Source organism: Haematobia irritans, chromosome 5, assembly GCF_050003625.1.
Source record: "Haematobia irritans isolate KBUSLIRL chromosome 5, ASM5000362v1, whole genome shotgun sequence".
In the NCBI taxonomy this organism is placed as follows: Eukaryota; Metazoa; Arthropoda; class Insecta; order Diptera; family Muscidae; genus Haematobia; species Haematobia irritans.
The window spans coordinates 36,853,618-36,873,706 of record NC_134401.1 but is presented as its reverse complement, the minus strand read 5'-3'; the positions used below and the strand labels follow the sequence as shown (position 1 = coordinate 36,873,706).

The 20,089-nt window shown below is 33.9% G+C and overlaps 5 protein-coding genes across 6 annotated transcripts; 4 read left to right on the top strand and 1 right to left on the bottom strand.

Annotated features, from left to right (window-relative positions):
- Positions 1-1,363, top strand: LOC142240544 (glutathione S-transferase theta-1-like). Its single transcript, XM_075312244.1, has 3 exons — positions 1-1,023; positions 1,088-1,190; positions 1,251-1,363. Exons 1-3 carry the CDS (start codon positions 909-911, stop codon positions 1,318-1,320), a joined length of 288 nt encoding a protein of 95 aa, XP_075168359.1. The 5' UTR covers positions 1-908; the 3' UTR covers positions 1,321-1,363.
- A 3,912-nt stretch (positions 1,364-5,275) lies between these two features.
- Positions 5,276-7,386, top strand: LOC142240541 (glutathione S-transferase theta-1-like). 2 transcript variants are annotated; one of them, XM_075312241.1, is made up of 5 exons: positions 5,276-5,505; positions 6,094-6,196; positions 6,258-6,577; positions 6,632-6,779; positions 7,171-7,386. In XM_075312241.1, the coding sequence occupies exons 1-4, from the start codon at positions 5,391-5,393 to the stop codon at positions 6,763-6,765; spliced, it is 672 nt and encodes a 223-aa protein (XP_075168356.1). In that variant the 5' UTR covers positions 5,276-5,390; the 3' UTR covers positions 6,766-6,779; positions 7,171-7,386. The 2 variants fall into 2 exon arrangements, with proteins under 2 accessions (XP_075168356.1, XP_075168355.1); XM_075312240.1 differs by lacking the exon at positions 7,171-7,386 and having other exon boundaries at positions 6,632-7,087.
- A 564-nt stretch (positions 7,387-7,950) lies between these two features.
- Positions 7,951-10,114, top strand: LOC142240542 (COP9 signalosome complex subunit 9). Its single transcript, XM_075312242.1, has 2 exons — positions 7,951-8,111; positions 9,686-10,114. Exons 1-2 carry the CDS (start codon positions 8,064-8,066, stop codon positions 9,818-9,820), a joined length of 183 nt encoding a protein of 60 aa, XP_075168357.1. The 5' UTR covers positions 7,951-8,063; the 3' UTR covers positions 9,821-10,114.
- Positions 9,886-14,459, bottom strand: Fsn (F-box synaptic protein). The gene is made up of 5 exons (XM_075312239.1): positions 13,989-14,459; positions 13,656-13,918; positions 12,924-13,197; positions 11,036-11,126; positions 9,886-10,966 (listed from the first exon to the last, which is right to left on the bottom strand). Exons 1-5 carry the CDS (start codon positions 14,064-14,066, stop codon positions 10,872-10,874), a joined length of 801 nt encoding a protein of 266 aa, XP_075168354.1. The 5' UTR covers positions 14,067-14,459; the 3' UTR covers positions 9,886-10,871.
- A 2,635-nt stretch (positions 14,460-17,094) lies between these two features.
- On the top strand, positions 17,095-19,751 carry Amyrel (Amylase related). Its single transcript, XM_075312238.1, has 2 exons — positions 17,095-17,760; positions 18,855-19,751. The coding sequence occupies exons 1-2, from the start codon at positions 17,095-17,097 to the stop codon at positions 19,683-19,685; spliced, it is 1,497 nt and encodes a 498-aa protein (XP_075168353.1). The 3' UTR covers positions 19,686-19,751.
- Positions 19,752-20,089: the final 338 nt, after the last annotated feature.

Sequence of the window (20,089 nt, the reverse complement as noted above, 5' to 3'; positions counted from 1 at the left end):
TGTCGTGCGTGAACGTACGTGAGTAATAAAATCGGTTCGTGAGTGTGCGTGAATAAAATTTCTACAAAAAAAATCAAGATTTAATTCTTATTCGTATGTTAACTGAAATTAATTTAGCTGTCGAACTACATTTTATTCATGAATTTTGCTCATTCCTGGTTGAAAAATGTCGTGAGTCTCGTGAATTTGTCGTGAGTCACGTGAATTATCGTGAATCGTGCGTGAACGTGAGACCTTAAAAGTAGTTCGTGCGTGAGCGTGCGTGAGTACTGGTTTTCATATCGTGAATGTGCGTGAGTGTGACTAGCTACCACACGTATCGTGCTTGAGCGTGCGTGAATAAATATTTGACTTCGTGAATGTGCGTGAATGTGAGTGAAATTTCACTCACGCGCACACCTCTAGTCGATATGCAATATATAGAACAATTTATATACAGTTAAGGCTAAGGCTATATGTAAAAATAGGTTTTAAAACAAATTTAACAAAATTCCACATTTTTACATTCTATGCCTATGGCCTAATTTTACTCAAAATTTATTAAAATGGTATCTTTTTTAGAAAATTACACAAATTACAGCAGTTAAGTTTGTTGTATTAATAAATTTACTTTGGATCCGATCCATGGTGTAGAATACATAAAATTCGGCCCGGTCGAATACTTAAATTTCATATTTAATTCCAATTGCTTTCTATCTACAAGACATTCCAAAATCGTTATCTCCATTCCTTTCACATTTTTATTGAAAATGGTCGCAATATAATTTAAACTGTCCTAAAGATAAGGTACATTTGAATAAAGGTATTTTGACTTTCTAGAAATCATTTGCATTTAAATTTACATAGTGGATAGAATTGCAAAGTTATTTAAATAATATACTGCTTTCGATAACGTTCATCAAAATCAAATGTCAGAATTAAAATACTACCATGATCTGATGGGACTACCTTGCAGAGCTGAATGGATAGCTTTAAAGATGAGTAAAACACCGTTTGAAGATTGTCCCATTGCCATTAGGAGATGTATGCAATTTGTAAAAAAAAAAAAAAAACAATTCATTAAAAACAAAGTACACATTTATTACAGTTGAACAACGTACGAAAGAGTTTGAGAAAATTAACCGCTTTCAGAAACTACCTTGCATAGTGGATGGCGATTTTCATTTAAGTGAATCGGTGGCTATTCTGAGGTATGAAATTCAATATTAGTTATAATTGATATAATTGTAGAATTTGTGATTATTTCTCAGCGAGGAGAAGAACATAACGTCCATTTATGTATATAATTCGAATGCATTCGAATGCAGCAATCAGATGTGATAACTTTTCAATTTCCAGTTTTGACCAAACCACCCAAATTTTTCTCAACGGTTGTTTATTTCCTCTCAATAGTGTTGATAAGAAAGAAGTCAACAACCTGTGAAATCCCAATGGACTGAATAGTTTAAGTGATCGGGCTGCCACTATACCTAACCTAACCTAACAATGGTTCGACCAATTAATTAAAAAATAACATTGAACAAGCGGCTTTGGTAACCATTACTAAAAGATAATAAGCCAAACTAAACACATATTCTTTATAAATGAGTGTTTTTTAGTTCCGGGCCAAATTTAAACAAATTACTGACTACTCTGTTTTAATATACCTTTTAAGATATATAGCTGAAATATCCCAAATTAGTGAACAACTATATCCTAAAAATATCCGTGATCGTTCAAGAGTTGATGAGATCCTCGAATGGCATCATTTAGGATTACGGATAAATTAGTTTTTCCGTATGTGTCAGACCTTGTACTTGACCTTTTTAACATGATACTTACGACTTCTGTTTTTCCATCAGCTTGGAAGTTAGCCAGGGTTGTTCCAGTTCCAAAGATTAAGGTGCCGTTGTGTCCAGGCGACTTTAGACCCATATCTATTCTTCCAGCCTTATCGAAGGTCTTGGAACATTTAATTAAGGCACAAATTCTTGAAATTGTGCACTTTTCTGATAACCAGTATGCCTTTCGTCATGGGCATAATGCTACGTCGATGTTGTTAAGGATGACTGATGAGATTAGATGCAATCTTAACGAACGTAGATTGTGTTCTGTTGTTGCATTGGATATAGCGAAGGCTTTTAATAGTGTTAATTATAGTAAACTTTTGTTGAAGCTTAGCAGTCAATTTGGATTTTCGGTAACAGCCTGTAAGCTTATTTTTTCCTATGTGGCAGGACGCACACAATATGTTAATGTGGGTGATAAATCGTCGTCGCTACGAGCCCTTTACGCAGGTGTCCCTCAAGGTTCCGTATTGGGTCCCCTCTTGTTTATTTTATATATGGATGACTTCCATCACTGTTTATCAAATAGACAATGTGAAGTTTTCTGTTTTGCTGATGATGTTTTTCTTTTATTTTCTGCAAGCCGAGATTATCCACAGTTGTTGGTTGATAACATTAATGCATCGTTGGAACGGGTGGTAGATTGGACCATGAACAATTCCTTATGTATAAATTCTTCTAAATCAAAGGCAATGTTGTTTGGATACCCTGGGCGAAATGATTTACCTTTGAATATATCTATTTCTAATAATTATATTGAAATTGTTGAGAGGATTAAATGTCTTGGTATTGTGATTGACTCCAAACTTTCCTTTAGTGCACATATTGACATGATTTGTGGTAGGGTGTGGAGTACTTTAAGACGTATTTATTCAGCTAATATTTATATGCCTCTTTTTGTCAGGCGATCTGTTGCACACTCGCTTTTGATGTCCCACATTTTATATGGCCTGGAGGTTTTCTCTGGAACTCATGGGAGCTTTCTATTGACTATAAAAAGGCTGGTTAATACAGTTGTTCGCTTTGTATATATGGTGCGTCGGAGGGAACATATTTCTCGGTAGATCTACACGTAATCCCAAAATATTTATTCCGAGAATTCGGAATTCAATCTATGATAAATCTTTTATTGTAAGAATTGCGAGATGCTGGAACTTTTTACCGCTTTCTCTACGGGTTTTTTCCCATACGAATAATGTTTTCCGTCTTAAATTAGTTGAACATTTTAATACGTTTTCATCATAATATATTATGATATCTACGCACGAACTATCTGGACCATTTATTCTAATTCTTGTGGATTCATGTCTAGAAATTTTAGATACTGTTACTTGTTTGATTTTGGTTGGGGAACCAATACTAAAGTTATCACTGATTTATTTTTATTTATATATAAATTTAAAGACATATATTTTTTGTTATATATATATATATACATTTTTTTCTGTCATACAAAGAATTATTTTATATTACTTAGGTATGATGTTGCTTTGTAATACGTTATTGGCCAATAGGCTTTTGTATTATAATTTATGAATAAATGAAATGAAATGAAATGCTTGTGGACATTATTTTATGGGGTTTTGGCCCTTGTACAAAAACGGTTTAGCCAAAAAACCTTCAAAGGAAAAATCTCTTGACCTCTTCAAATCGATGGAGCATAGTTTACTATTATTGGAGAATATATGGTAAAAGGAGAGTAATTTTCTTATTGGTTCTACACTAACTGTAGCTGATCTCTTCGGTGCCTGTGAGGTTGAACAGTTAGGTAAGACGAAAAAATATATTTTAAATACCTAATTTTATATACATATATATTTCATAGCCCTTTGCAAATATGATGTATCAGTAAAGTACCCTAAAACTACTGATTGGTTGATGAGAGTACGTAGCGAGGCCAATCCATATTATGATGAAGGACACAAGCATGTGTATAACAAATTACCGCATAATATCAAACCAGCTAGCAGTAAAAGATAAATACCAATATCAAACCCACTTTAAAAAGATAAATACCAATAAACAGTCATTGTAATTCAATACTTTTTTGTTAAAAATAATAATAAAAATTTCAAGCTTAAGACCCTAGCAGTAAAGCTTACAATTATATACATAATTATATTTATTTTAATTAATCAACAAATAAAAATTTCATATTTTGAAAAAAAAAAAAATAAAAAAGTAGTTTTTCTCTTAATTTGTTTTTTATTTATCTATTTTATTTGCTCGATTTGGTAGTTTGAATCCATGGGCCGATATAAGTTAAATTACAATAAAAACTAATCCAAAATAATTCATTTGTTTTATTTTTTTATTATTTCTTTATATATTATGTTAAATCAATTATTTTTGTTATGATATGGTGGTGTAGTTTTATATTCATGTTGTTGTTTTTTTATCGTTTATTTTTTTAAATTAATAATTAATAAAATTTATTTTTTTTTATATATATTTTTTGTAATTTCAATAATTTTTGTTTTGCCTTGCGGCTTGTATTCGTGAAGATAATTAAACAAATAAAAAAATTAAGTTGAAAATTTTTAAAATGTCTTTAGCGTTATATGAAGTTCAAGTCAGACACAATTTAGTTAATTTTCTCGTAATGAACAACAATTTATAAAATTTTTAGGTTATAAAATTTTCCCCAAAGCATATTTAAGAACCAAAAGTAGTTTTTGGTATATTTTTGCACTGTAATATACTTACAAGCTCCTAAATACCATCAGCAAACATTTTGTTTGCTGTTATGCCTCAATTCGATAAATATACAGATTTTTGGTCAAATACTATAGATATTCATAAAATATTATGTTAATTATGTTAGGATAGCTCCTAAGTTGACATTTTTATTTGTTTTAGCCAAAATAAAACATGTTTTAGTGTTTAGCTTCAAAAATAGCAGGAAATGTTTGCTATTTCAGCAAACAGTGACTGCTGTCCCTTTTTCAGCAGACTTTCTGCTGTTTTAGCAGACTTTTCTGCTGTCCCTACTAACAAATTTCTTTGGGTGTACCTACTTATGAGCACAATGTAAGTAAATTTTAAAATTTTTTTTATAAGAAATATATTTGTAATGGTATTATCATCCGGCGTTATTTTTAAATTATTCTTTAATTGACCTCTTAAAAACGATTTTTTTTATTTTTTTTTTTCATATGTAACTAAGCCTTACAAAGGCCTTATACAGTTACTTAAAACAACATTTCAAAAACTACTCAAAACTATTCTCTTAATACTAACATTAATATACTAACAATAATACAACAGGATACAACTCTATAAAAAAACGTTTTTACTATACGAAACCTTTTTTTCTACACAAAAAAACTAAAAAACAAGGTGTTTTTCTAAAATGTCTTATATGCGTTCTTTTTTTAATGTAAGATGTTATTATATCTGGCAACCTTTGATAGAAACTTTAGTATGGTGCTTCAACAAATATATGATCAGCAACAAAGGATCGCCGGACAAAACTTAGTGGGCGTTTAATAGAATAAACACAAAAGATTTTATAAGAGGAAGCAAAACAAACAAGCAATAAATATAACAAAAAACTTATTTTAAATGACTAAAGTGAAATTTTTCTATGATTTAATTTCTCAACCCGCTCGAGCGATGTGGATCGCTTTACAAATGAGTAAAATTCCGTATGAAGATTGTCCGGTGGCTTTAAGAAAATGTGGGTACAATAAATAATTGTGGGGGTGGGGAATTTAATAAATCATGTATGTGTGTATACTGTTTTAATGCTGCATTTGGACATTGGAAGGCCCTCAGTGCAAAGAGAGCGGGCCAGTTCCATAAATATTTTAGTAATATAATAATGCTATTCAAAGTAAAAATATATGTTAAAAAACGAATGTAGTTTTAGTTTGAACTGAAGATATTCGGGTACCTATTTTGTAATCATTGCAGGGTGATTCATAGCAAACACATTTTGAAAAAAGTTAATTTTATACATTTGATGTTCGAAGCGGTATAGTTCGTCATTATCGGGTTAAATTAGCCATATTTTCGCGCATAATTTCAATTAATAATTCAAGATAAAGATAAAACAAAATGTTTGCTGGTTATGGTGTTTTTAAGCATTTTAGAGGTTAGGAATATATAATAACTTCATAACTCTGTATTTTAGCTAATCCAAACATGAATTCGTATTTGGAATCATTTAAAATAGATATTTATGGGTGAATAAATGTGAACAATTCCTCAGGGACCTTATCACATACCATAATATAAAGCCATTTTTCATTTCCTTATAAAATAGTGGAACATCGTTCGAGTAAATATAAAAAGATCAATCGTTTTCAAAAGGTACCGTGCATTGTAGATGGAGATTTCCACTTAAGCGAGTCCATTGCAATTTTAAGGTAAACATATATTTAGAAATCTAACATTAATGCGAATAAACTTAAACGTCTACAATTTCAGATATTTATCCGATAAAGGTCAATTTAGTGACAAATTATATCCGAAGGACACAAAAATTCGGGCCAAAGTTGATGAATTTTTGGAATGGCAACATTTGGGTTTACGACTTGGATGCTCTTCGTATTTTGTGCACCTTTGGCTGCTACCTATGAGCGGCCAGGCAGAAGTACCATCAGTAACCAAACTGGCCAAATTGCAAGAGGATGTGGAAAATAGTCTTAAAGTGATGGAAAATATTTGGTTAAAGGATTCGCAGTTCCTTACTGGCAATAAACTAACGGTTGCCGATATATATGGAGCTAGTGAAATTGAACAAATTAGTAATGATTTAACATTCAAACAATATGAGAATTGGTTTAATTGTTATTTTACAGAACTCGGTAAATACGATGTCTCCGAGAAGTTTTCCAAAATTTCAACATGGCTAGCTAGAGTGCGTGATGAAGCAAATCCATTTTATGATTTGGGTCATAAGCAAGTCAACAAATTCGCAGAGAAATTGAAATGATCTAAAAAGCATTTGTTAGTATTTCACATAGTTCTTTTGGATATAATTGTTTGTTACATTTCTACTAAAAGGTGGGTATTAAGTTCGAGTTTAGCCGCTAAAATCGATAAAGTGAAAACTAAATTTTTAAGAAAAAGGCATAAAATTATGAATATTTGTTGCAAATTTTATTATAACTTGATGGGGAAAAGCCCAACGCAAATTTTCACAAAGTTTGTATTCCTTAAAGTGGATTATAAAAGAAAAGTAATCGTGAAAAAATGACAATTTTAGCGGCTAAACTCGAACTTAATACCCACCTAAAGGTGCAATTGTGAAAGTACACCATTTTCGGTTTTAGTTTTCATTGGGTTTATGGTGGGTGAACTTAACTTTTTTACTTTTCTTTAATAATTCATTTTACAGATATTAAAAAAATTTCAAACTTTTGCATTGATTCGTTCACAATGAAGTTATAATAAATTTTATTCTGCCTTTACAAGGTAAACTGTTGGAGCGTGACTAAAATTTCACTACCCTATTTGTTGACAATCGCAGTTTCCAAACCATAATGATATATAATACGAAATTTCTATATACTGTTCTTATGGATAAGGAAATTAAATGGAAGAAATTTCTTGGAAGTGCTCGTGTCGAACATATCCTATATATTGGCCACATAAGTTAAATCCGAAGGCATAATCGATACTGCTGCATGTTTATGGGATCGATAGCACATATACCGATTATTTAGTCATCGCCGACAATTCGTATCGATTGGACACACTGTAAGATTCTGTGCAAACAAAGTTATTCCGTCCGGAAAAACTTATAGTCTGTAGGACGCATAATGTGACGTTCAAGCTGAAGAATTTAAGTAGTATCATGGCTGAGTAGTATGTAGCACACTACATGGCAACATTGTAGTCTATAAACGTACTCTTCATATTCTCATCACTGATGACAGTTCATTATTCCATAGTATTGCCATTTTTTTTGAACCTCCATCCCTAAATATCCCCCAAAAAATGTTCTAATTTAAATAGCAAAGAAGTATAATATGTTTTTCAAGCTGATAAAACTATTCAAGGTGTAAATATTTTAGGTCAAATTTTTGATATACTAGTAAACGATATCTAAAGTTTTAATTAATAAAAGTAAATGTACCCGCCAAGATTCCATCAAACCTGAAAAGTCGCAATTTGGCAACACTGTTCTTGCATCACTGTTTGTTATTGTTTACTCGGAATTCTTTATTTTTTGCACAAAGCCATTTGTTTTCTATAAACACTAAATACGGATATTCTAGTACTAAAGAAATGAAACCTTTGGCAGCCGACGAAATGTTTCCTGAGGCTATGGAAGAGGTAATTAATATTACATTCGTTTTATTCGTGTTTAATATCTACAAATGTAGCTCTAAATATTTTTTGATTATTTACTTGTTAAAATGATGACATTAGTGTTGTCATTTGCACAAAATGGGCACGTTTACATACTTTAAAATGGCACGTTTACATACTTTAAAAATGCTTCTTATTCAGTATATGCAATAAATAAACGACTCGTCTCTGACTATATCTGTTAAGGGAATTGACTGCAGGTAGGAAACTCAATGGGTTGAAGACCCTAAGTATTCTTGTGGTCAAGAGTCAATATAGACCACCTCCGTCAGAAGAAAAGAGCGCACAGAACAATTGTAGTTGATGCGTAGAATTAGCCAGGATTGCCTATCATTGAGTCACTCTCTAGAATCGGGTACACGATCCGATCCTGCACCAAAACAAAAAAGGGGAAAAGTTATGGTGAATTTATAAGAACGTGGTGAATTTCTGTATATCTTTGACGAGAATAAATCCAATTAAGCCACTCGATTACTCGTAGTATGATCGTGTTAACTTACCCGTTATTACACAATGAGCCTACAAACGATCACATAAAGCAATTGCTCATATAAATTGAAGGTATGGAAGTTGTTTTGGAGGTGTGGTACCAACAATCCTCAGCACCATTACATAAAGCACATGAATATTAAGATTGGTAAAAATTGTGTTCTACACTTCATTTTGTCCACACAGTGGCTATCAAACTCATCAGATGCTAATCCGACTTTTATATATGGGAGAATTAGCTGAAATTACCAAAAAAAAAACTCCTTTTCTTTTTCGATTGACTCGGAGTTATTGTGAAGGCATAATTTTATCATAATGAGCAAAAGTGAATGAATTTTGAAGTCAAAGCAATCTTCACAAAATTTTGCAATTGAATTAATTAAATATTTTTTCAAACAAAAAATGGCTTTTGTATTGTTAACACTTCGTGTAAGTTACCCTGCTAATCCGACTTTTATATATGGGAGAATTAGCTGAAATTACCAAAAAAATGCAATCATGAGCTTGTAACTCCTTTTCTTTCTTTTTCGACTGACTCGGAGTTATTGTCAAGGCAAAAGTTTATCATAATGAGCAAAAGTGAATGGATTTTGAAGTCAAAGCAATCTTCACAAAATTTTGCAATTGAATTAATTAAATATTTTTTCAAACAAAAAATGGCTCCAAGTTGTAATATTCAAATTTTGATTAATCAACTTTTTATTTCCTTTTTTTGAAATCGAGTCAAAACGACTAATAAAAATTTAATTTAGTCAAAGCCGAATTTGGAAAGGGAACGTGAAGCATATGTTTTTATGCTGACGAAATTCGTCGTTTTCATAATTTTAAATATCCAAAACATTTACTTTTCCAAATTTGAAAAAAAAAATCCAAATCGGACTTTTTGTTTTTCATTACAATTCCTAGTTTTTGATAGAGATTTGTCGCTATTCTCCGCTAGAGGCGCTTCTTTGATATTTATAGCTTTTTTTGTTGGTGCTAGTAAAACTTGTGTGGTCTAGTTTACTTGTGAAAAATTTTAATTTTTTTTCTCTTCAATTCCCTTACAGTCCGGTGGATCTTCAACAATTCTCATGGATTTGGCTAGCAATGATAAACATGTACATGCAGATTTCTACAATGATTTTGATGATCTCTTCGATGATGATGAGGACGATTTGCTAAATACAGATGTAAATGCTTAGGAAGAAGACATAAAGTGGCAATTAATACCCATCCCTAAATTTTGAAAATTGAAACACTCTTCAACTTTAACTTTAGCTTTTTCACATTTTGTTTTTATTTCACAATCGCTTATGTTACATTCGAATGCATTTTCATTTGTTGTTTTTTATTTTGCAGGGCTAAATTGTTGATTTGTGTTTTTGAAATTCTTCATTTTTAAATCTTTCTCTCTTTTTTTTACAATTATTAAATTAAATTATGTAGTATATAATTTTCGTAATAAATGAAAACCTAATAAAAAAAATACAACTTAAGCAAGACTAGCACCTTTACAATAAAAAAAAGATTTCATAAACAAATTAACTCAATAATAACTCAATATTTTGTGTGTGGATGTGTACCATCATCATCATCATCATAATTATTATTATACAATAAATTAAATGCGTCATTTTTACTAAATCTCACAAACGATTAAAAAATAATTAACTACACACAAAAAAATTAGAACATACAATAATGGTAAAAGTAAGTAAAAATATTCTAATAAGTATTGCAGTAATGCAATTGCATTTGAAGAACGAGCTTATTTAAGGATTTTTTTCACCACATTCACATACATTTTATTCCTTCTTGTATATAAAGATATCAGTACGAGTTTATAAAAAAAATGTGTGGGCATGTGTTTGGTTGTGTTTCAAACAAACAAAATAAAATTAACAGTGATGAGTACAAGGCCTTTCAGTATACACTTAAAAATAATTTGGTTTTCCTGTGGTTGTTTTCTTTTGTTTTGCTTATTTCCTTAGCTGATATTTACTCTATTTTTACTATAATCGTCTAGGTTTAAGGATAAATGAAATTTACTGTTTAAAAGTCCAAGTGATTCTGATCATTCTGGCTAATTTCTTCCAATGTCAATATTTTTTTGTTTGAATCTATGTTTGGTCATACATAGTTTTAGGATTGCATGTTGTTTGTTTTTTTTTCAGATAGATGGAATTGTTTGTTTTGTTTTCCGTCTTTAAAAAAATTGCTTTATAAACTTAATAACTAAACAAAAATAATATTTTAACCATCTAATGGCGGCCCTAAGTAAACCATAGAAACCTCCGTATTGCCATAAACCGCTGATACCGTGGGATATAATTTTTTATCCGGTAGTCCTGAAGTGAGAAGAACACATAAATTAGGAATTCAAACAAACATGTATTTTTTGTCACCTTATAACTTACCTCTAAATGCAACGCCTAAAAATTCATAATTTTTTTCAAATGATAATGTATTTTCATCGCAATCTAATATTACTCGTATTCTTTCGCCCACCTAAAAGAAAATTAAAAAATAATGGGACCATTTGAAAAACAATATATTAAGAATATGTCTAAAAAATTTGAATATTTATGAGGCAAGGATATCAAGGGGCACGGATATAAAAAACAAAAAACATTTTTGTTTCTTGAGAATACATTGGGTAACATTTTACCAGAAAGTACAAAAATATAACTGCAGACTTTTTTATGAGTGTAACGCAGAGATTCATTTTTGGGAGAGATATTCAGAATCTGTCCAAGTTTTATCACATTTACTTTAGTGCCGCTATAAACTGACGGCTGCATTTATAGCTCAATGTTAGAGAAAAGGCTCAGATATCGTTATGCGTATTCATGCAAAAAGGCAAAGCGAAAAAGTGGAGATTAAAATGAAAAATTGTTTAGGGTGTTAGCACATAGCAGGACCATAATGCTATATGGTTGCTGTAATAAGTTTTTCTGTGAATTCGCCAATATTTTGTTATATGCTTTGGTACATCAGCTGTTATTAAGATAAAGAAACTCTGTGACAAGGATGGGGTGTCCATAGTCATCTTGTGGTGTGTCGGGTAGGTTTAGCTTGAGAAGCAAAAAGGTGACGCGTGTCCTGTGGCCCTTAGTTGCAGATTGGAAACACGTTAGGTACGCCGGTATCAATTACTGATAGGTAGGAATTGAGGCAACTGTACTTGGCTGATATTAGCTGAGCCAAAACTACTTCGTATACTGCGGAAGGTCACTTTCCTCTGCTGGTATGGGCGGCGGTCGAGCTCCGAGAACAGAATTAAGCTTGTAACTTCTCACCGCTTCAACAACAATATCCTCACGAATCCTGTTCAGACCTGTTTGGTATGCTGCTGGGTATAGAGGCTCTTTATTGTAGCGCTGGAGCTCGCGCTCTAGAAGGTGAAGATCAACGCTTCCATTCCTGGGTGGTGGATGCCTATCCACTAGTTGATGATTGGCGATAAAAAAACCCAGCAGATAGTGCTTTGACATCATGCAACTCACCATGTGCTATATGGTGGGTGGCATTTCAGCTATCAGATTGGGGAGAGATTTTGGTACAAATTATGCGAATGGTGCGTATGTCAGGTACCGGTCTCTTTGAAGTATGGACTAATGTTGACGCAATTCATACCGGCTTTGACACCAAAAGTCTTGTCGGAAGATTTGTTGGGGCAAAGGGCGTGTTCGCTGGACTATACTCTTTTCAATAAAAAAGGACTATTTCGATATGATGTTTGGAAAACTGAATCCCTGAACCCCTGAGAATAAGGCTACATAAATTTCATGGTTTTAAATTTCAATCGGAAAAGATTTCGTTTTGATGTCTGATTCAAAGATTATCTACTCATTCTGAGATTCCCTACACCATGTATTCGTATCGGTAGACTCTCTTGAAGAAACCTTAACCCTTTAATGCCTTCATTTAATAAGGAAGCTTTTAGTAAAACACACCGTAAGACAACAAAAATTGGCAAAATAAAAAGAAAACTTATTTGAAACTATTCAAGAGGCTTTGCAGCATATGCTGAATTTTACAGTATAATTTTTTCTTGCTTAGTTCTCTTGTTTTTGTGTCGTTAACATTGAACATTTAATCATATCATATTGAAATTTCGTACGAGCTAAGACATATCTGTTTACATAACAAAACAGACAGCTACAGTTTTCAAAAAAAAAAAATCAAAATTCGTAAAGAATGACTAAGATTAGAGTTTCTAAATGCTCAAGATAATGATCTATTTTCTGATATCAATTCACGTCATTTTTAACTTTTTGTATGATCTGAGTTGTTTATACTTACTTGATATTTTGGTGCATTATTTAATAATGGATAGCTTCCTTGCACATCTCCATTGTGCAATAAATGATTTTCAACTAAATTCCATCCCCAACTTTGATCATCCGATCCTAATAAGGCCACATAACCAGGGCATTGTAATGCTGCTTCTTTTGTTGATATACCCACGACAGCAACTGTGCCCAATGGTCCCTCCCATATAACTTCCCAAGTGTGACGACCCTGGCGAAATCCAGTTTTTCCCCTCGCCGCATCGGTACTTTGAGCGACGGGATTTCTGAAAAAGAAAACAAAAATATAAAAATTTTATAAAAAATACAGATTATTTGCTTAAGATTTAATGTAGCGTATGAGATATGTACAAGTTATAATTACAGTTGTGAACTTTCTTTGCAAACCGTTGAGCTAAATTTTTTTAGAAAAAAAAGCTTTGTTTCTACCAATATCAAAAAACACAATTTTAGCCAAACAATGAAGACAACCGAGCCCTATTTTGTGTCCTCGTATTTTTCACACGGGTTAAAAAGATGGGGCATCGCTGGACAAAGTATATCGAGTTCATATAAACATCACACATTACTCGAACACGATAGTATGGAAGCCAAACTCATTTAAGAAGCCATTCCTCTTATGAACATACTCATGGTACATTTTAGGATATAAAGGCTTCAGGTTTTACTAAGCTTGATCAACTAGATAACGTGATGATCCTAATTCTATGTAGTATCAACTCACCTGTGTAACGTAAAACCATTCGGTTTTATATATACATTCCGTGAGCAATCATTTGGATTCCAAGAATGATAATACGCCCTTAATTTCATCTTATACGTGGGTAACGAAGACATCAGATCAGATTTCAATGCCTCCTCTGGCAATTTGCGAATACAATGAGAGCGCCACACATCACTGTTTTCATCGTCTAAAAAATGTTTCCAACTTCGACACACAACAGCACAATTCCTCAGATCGCTCAAGTCCAGATATGAGAAGATAACCTTATTAAAACACACAATAACTATTAAGTAATCTTCTTAAAGTACATTTAGTAATAATTTTGTTTCCAACCTCCAAAACATTGTGATTAATAAGAGTTTGAATTCGTGGTTTGTCATCATCAGATCGTCCTCCCGATAGGTCGGACATCTTAGACAAAAATCTTGTAGACACAATAAAGCCAAACGTCTTATTCCAACTCCTTTGTATTTGGACAGAAGAACACTTGTACACAAATTCCGAGACAGATGATTTTGTTCCTTATTCTTATACTCATACAAACAACGAAATAACAATGACCGCTTGAAGAGCGTTTCTTCAGTTCTCTGACGTCTACCGTCTACCCCTTTCCTAAAACACTTGTAATTTTTTTCCAGCGACAACAAAAGTAGACACCACTTGTTCCGATTTTTACGCAAGGATATTTAGTTAGACAGCATCGAAGATAGTAAGTACTCTTTTATAATTTAGAATATTGTCTCATTCCTCTGGCTGGAATTTAAAATTAGAGCAGTTAACTTCGCCGAAAATTTGTAAAATCAGAAAATCAAAACTTACGATGACAGTTGATGACAGAAGTTTGACATAGTCACGCCGTCAGTTTTTCTAATCCGGCTTCGCCGAAAATTGTATACCCCGCGCACCACCTCTCAACAACACCCTCCCTACGACGATCACACGGCCTCAGGTCGTATACCCCGCGCACCACCTCTCAACAACACCCTCCCTCGATGACAGTTGATGACAGAAGTTTGACATAGTCACGCCGTCAGTTTTTCTAATCCGGCTTTTTTCTGTACCACTTTTACCTATTTTGAATTCTTACACAAGGTGACACCGATAAAAAAAAATTATGGCCAGGAAATATCTTTCGGTTATTCATATGAATTCAATTAGATTGATAAAATGGTGAATATTGTGAGTAGATAGACATTTGAATCTATGGATTACCGTGGGATATATGAATAGTGTATGCCCGAGTTGCAAGTAATTCCCCCCAGCATTTCCAAGTTCGATATGCATTGTTTGTGAGGTGAACCACGCCAAAATACTAATCTAAAACATCGCATGAGTGCAATTATTAGGAGCCTTTTGAGATAAATTTAGAACGTAGCCAATAAGAGTCCCTTCCAACTGTTATGCGCCTTGCAGTCTATAAGTTTATTCGGACGACAGTGGTCGTGTCGAAGTCCGAAGGCATAATCGATATTGCTGCATGTTTATGGGATCGATAACACATTTACCGATTATTTAGACTTTAACGAATTGTCGTATCGATAGGACACACTGTAAGATATTTTACAAACACAGACATTCCGTCCGGAAAACTTATAGTCTGTAAGATGCAATATGTTCGACATGAGCACTGTGTTCCGGATAAACTTATAATCTGGACGTCGCATATATACAGGTTGCAATTCTCCATGATCTACGCAATATGCCTTGAAAAATAATTTCCAGAAATTTTTTCCAATATACCTTTCAAAATTTTAAGCTTAATAAGTATGTTTTCAGCACATAATATTTGTTTTTATTTAAATAATTTATAAGCAGCTATTTGAGCTTGGTGTTTCACAAAATATAAAAAAGGCTCTTGTAACAATAGTAATGGCAAAAACGTTCATGTACATTTCATACTTTTTGGTGTATTAGTATGAGTCTGTGGTAGCGATGGAGATGAAATCGAACTTTGAAATGCTGGAAGGGTATTGTCCACTTAGGCCATATTGGTTGCTCAAAATTGTTTTCTCATCCTCTTCGTGAAGGTTCCATTTCGACCTGGTTAATCCGATTATATTTGTGTAATGTTCCTCAGATTTGCCTACAGTCCTCCATCCAGAGAGTAACACTGCAACAATCGCCAGCTGTGATGGGGGAAGCGTATGAAAAAGTATGAAATGTACATGGAAGTATTTTGCCATCACTATTGTTACAAGAGCCATTTTAAAAAATTTATTAAAAAGGCACCTAATAATTGCACTCATGCGATACTTGTTTGTAGTAACTTGGCATGGTACAACTTCTCAATAGTGACGGCGCTTTTTCGACGAATTTTGGATGTCGTATACGATTGTTTTCGACGTGGTGGGAATTCTCAGAAGAGCCGTCAAATTCAAAAAAAGTTGGCAGGGTATACTCTTAAGACTGCAGTAAAAGCCTTCCTTCTTATAGGCGTCCGAACGAAACACTCAGAATTGTCACCAGCATTACTGAAAGGGGATAATCCACGGCTGAAAACACTTTTGGTGTTTTATCGAAACTAGGATTGAACCCATGGCCCTTCGTATGTAAGCCAGGCATACTAACCAGTGCATTACGGCGGTTTAATAATTTTTATTTCCTTAAAATAACATAGCAAAGAAAAATATTTTTGTGATTCCCATCAGCTCTTTTTGCTGAACAACTGCAAGGGAATCTCATGTAAAACCCAGGACTACCGGGTTTTTTATGAGATTCCCTTAATTTTTGCTGCAGATATTTTAGTGATGTCGTTCGCCGACAAGATTGCCCCTAAATTTATAAAACAATATAGGTGCGTCTGTATATTAGCCTCGGTATGCATACGACTTGCTTTTTTCTAGCGAATATTCTTCATAAAGCTGGCAGCCCAATGAATAACGTCGTATATCTTAGCATGGTGGCTGTCTTATTCTTTTATATTAATTCATAAGGATCGAATTTAATATTCCGATTGTCTGCTCAATTCGACGTTTGATGGCGGAACCTCCCATCTTAATAGCATTGGAAATTTCTTGACCTATACTAATATTTTAAAGAAAGAGTAATATCTTCATGCCATACTGTTTTTCTATTCCCTTATAATTTTGGATTTGCGAAAAGGAAAATGACGTCGAAAACTTTGCTTTTCACTTTCGGTTTGGATGGCAAAGTGATTTATAATTAATTTTAAATAGATTTCGGAAAAGATATCCAACCGGCCAATATTTTGGCTATAATAAGATTTACAATATATATGGTCAAATAGATAAGACATTCACGGATAAGGGGCATTCATTTCCATAACAAACCAACCCATTGACAAGAAAATCCCGCTTATCATTGAATATGCAGATAATAGTGACCATTGTGATGAAGGCATGGGAAACAAAACAGAGGCTATATATTGGCATGTATCTGAAATAATTTCAGTTTATTTCTTAATTAAACTACGACAGCAATGTTTAGACTGAGAGACGTTTGGGCAATAGCGGTTCTATTAGCCCTATGTGCAACAAAGGCCAACACTCAACATAATCCTCATTGGTGGAATAATCGCAATACAATTGTCCATCTTTTTGAGTGGAAATGGAATGACATCGCCCGAGAATGTGAGGAATTTTTAGCACCCCATGGATACGCTGGCGTACAAGTTTCACCTGTTAGCGAAAATGTGGTAGTGGACAATAGACCATGGTGGGAACGTTATCAACCTATTTCATACAAATTGGTAACTCGCTCTGGTACCGAGCAAGAATTCGCCGATATGTGTCGCCGTTGTAATGCTGTTGGCATACGCATATATGTTGATGTTATTTTGAATCATATGGCTGCCGATCAATATAAGACTGCTGTTGGAACCGATGGCTCCGCGGCTGAACCTGGTTTGAAAATATTCCCTGCTGTGCCTTATTCAGGTTTGGATTTCCACGAAACTTGCGAGATTTGGGATTGGAATGATCGTTATCAAGTTCAAAACTGTGAATTAGTTGGTCTAAAAGATTTAAATCAAGGCAGCGAATGGGTCAGGGATCGATTGGTGGAATTTTTGGATCATTTGGTAGAGTTGGGTGTGGCAGGTTTTCGTGTGGATGCTGCCAAACACATGAAAGCAGATGATTTGAAGGTAAGTGCAGATAAGAATTTAGCGAGATCTATAATAACCCTGCGGTAAATATACAAATACGAATATGATAGACCATAGCAAATTGATCTTGCCTGAAGTGGTGAGTCTAAGTACTTGTCGGGCTAGACATACATATCTAATTCCACTTTCATTCTATTGCGGGCTCTAAAACGATTCCCTTTAGTTCAAAGCGTTAGGAAATGGTCCATGTATTGTTGCCTTCGCTTTGCTCCCCAAACTCCTCAATGCCAAACTCCGTTCTCTTCTCCTTCGTTCATGGTGTTCCGAAAATCTGGGAGCCCAATCCCATTCCAACAAAGCAGTCTTGAGGACACGATCGGCCTCGCATTCTTTAAGTTTACATCATGGGTTGTGTTCGTTGAGTACTCTAATATGTTCATCGTGATTTTATTCAATCCATTTTCCCTAAACCTATAAACGAGTCCAGTGCCCTTTCCATTAACGTAATCCTTAATGTAAAAGCTTTCTTTAATTTAAGATTATACTTTCTGCTTGTTCTATGCTCTAATCCTATTTGTATAATTAAGAACCCAGTCTCCCTGCTGCATATATCTAGGTTCGTTATAGAGTCTCCTCCTAATAAGCGAGATCTCTATCTTGAAAGTATAACAGCAACCTAGAAAACAGGATTATCACGTGTCTCCCTGCTATCACCTCACTCTCATTCTGGTCTTGGCTGCTTAACTTATTCCACGTGACTTCATAGATATTGCTTTTTCTAAGCATACAACCTTTCAGGTTTTCGGTATATACAAATACGTTATCGGCTGCTTCCTTTTACTCTGGTATGTCCTCACATGCAGATTATGCGGTCCATTTGGTGTTTAGAATAACCTTTGATCGTCGTCTGGTATTCCAACATTGATTGTACAAAATCTGGTGCTAATGCTTTCCTATCCATTCTCATTGGCCTTGTGTTCACGCTGAACCATTTGATAGATTCCGTTATCGCTCGAACTTCTAGAAGATGGAACATATTCGCAATGCTTAGATGAGTCGTCGTCTCCCCTCATTTTCGATCCACTTGCATGACAAACCGGTTGACCCATTTAATTTCCTTCTATATTTTTCAGATTATTTACAATCGCGTACGTGACTTGAATACAGATCATGGATTCGCCCTCAATTCACGTCCCTTCATTTTCCAAGAGGTTATTGATCATGGGCATGAAACAATTAGCAAATACGAATATAATCACCTGGGAGCTGTTACCGAATTTAGTTTCTCAGAAGAAATTGGACGAGCTTTCCGTGGAGGCAATCAACTGAAGTGGTTAAAAACTTGGGGTCCCCAATGGGGTTTCTTACCCAGTGAAGATGCTTTGGTCTTTGTAGACAATCATGACAATCAGCGAGATGGTGGTCAAGTACTAACCTATAAGACATCAAAACAATACAAAATGGCCACAGCATTCGCATTGGCTTATCCTTATGGGATTAGTCGCATTATGTCATCTTTCGACTTTGACGATCGTGATCAACCTCCTCCACAAACGAGTGATGGCACAATAATATCGCCAGTATTTGATGCCACAACTGGAGCTTGTACAAATGGTTGGGTTTGTGAACACAGATGGCGTCAAATGTACAATATGATTGGATTTAAAAATGCGGTTGGAAACTCGGGATTGAATGATTGGTGGGATAATGATGACAATCAAATCGCTTTTTGTCGCGGCGATAGTGGTTTTGTCGCTTTTAACGGTAACAACTTCAACTTGGATGAACGTTTAATGACCTGTTTGGAACCGGGTACATACTGTGATGTCATTTCTGGTTCAAAGATAAATGGAAGTTGTACGGGCAAAACGGTTGAGGTGGAACTGTGGGGTTATGCTCAGATCAAGATTGATGCAAATGAAGAGGATGGTGTATTGGCCATACACAGGAATTCGAAGTTGTAAGTGAATAATGTAACGATTGTATTTTCAAAAATAAATAAATTTGTTCAATTATTGATTATATTCGAATTATTGATTTTTATACTAATCCATTAAAAATTTTGGAAACTATTAGAGCTCAACACTATTTCAAATATTAGCTCCGTTCTAATACCCGATAATTTTTGATAATTATCACACATTCTTTTCTGGGAGTCCAACAAAAGAGAGAGAGAATCAATTTGGGAATTCAAGATATATAGCACTTTAAGATTTGCGCTGGAGATTTCTTTTAGTAAAAACTAGAAAGTGTTAACACATAACTGGTCCCGGATGTCATCCTCGTAAATTCAACTTTACTCTGTTGCAAGATTTTACTGAAAAAGTACGCAAACAGACCTATTAATGTTGACATGAATTCAAACGTT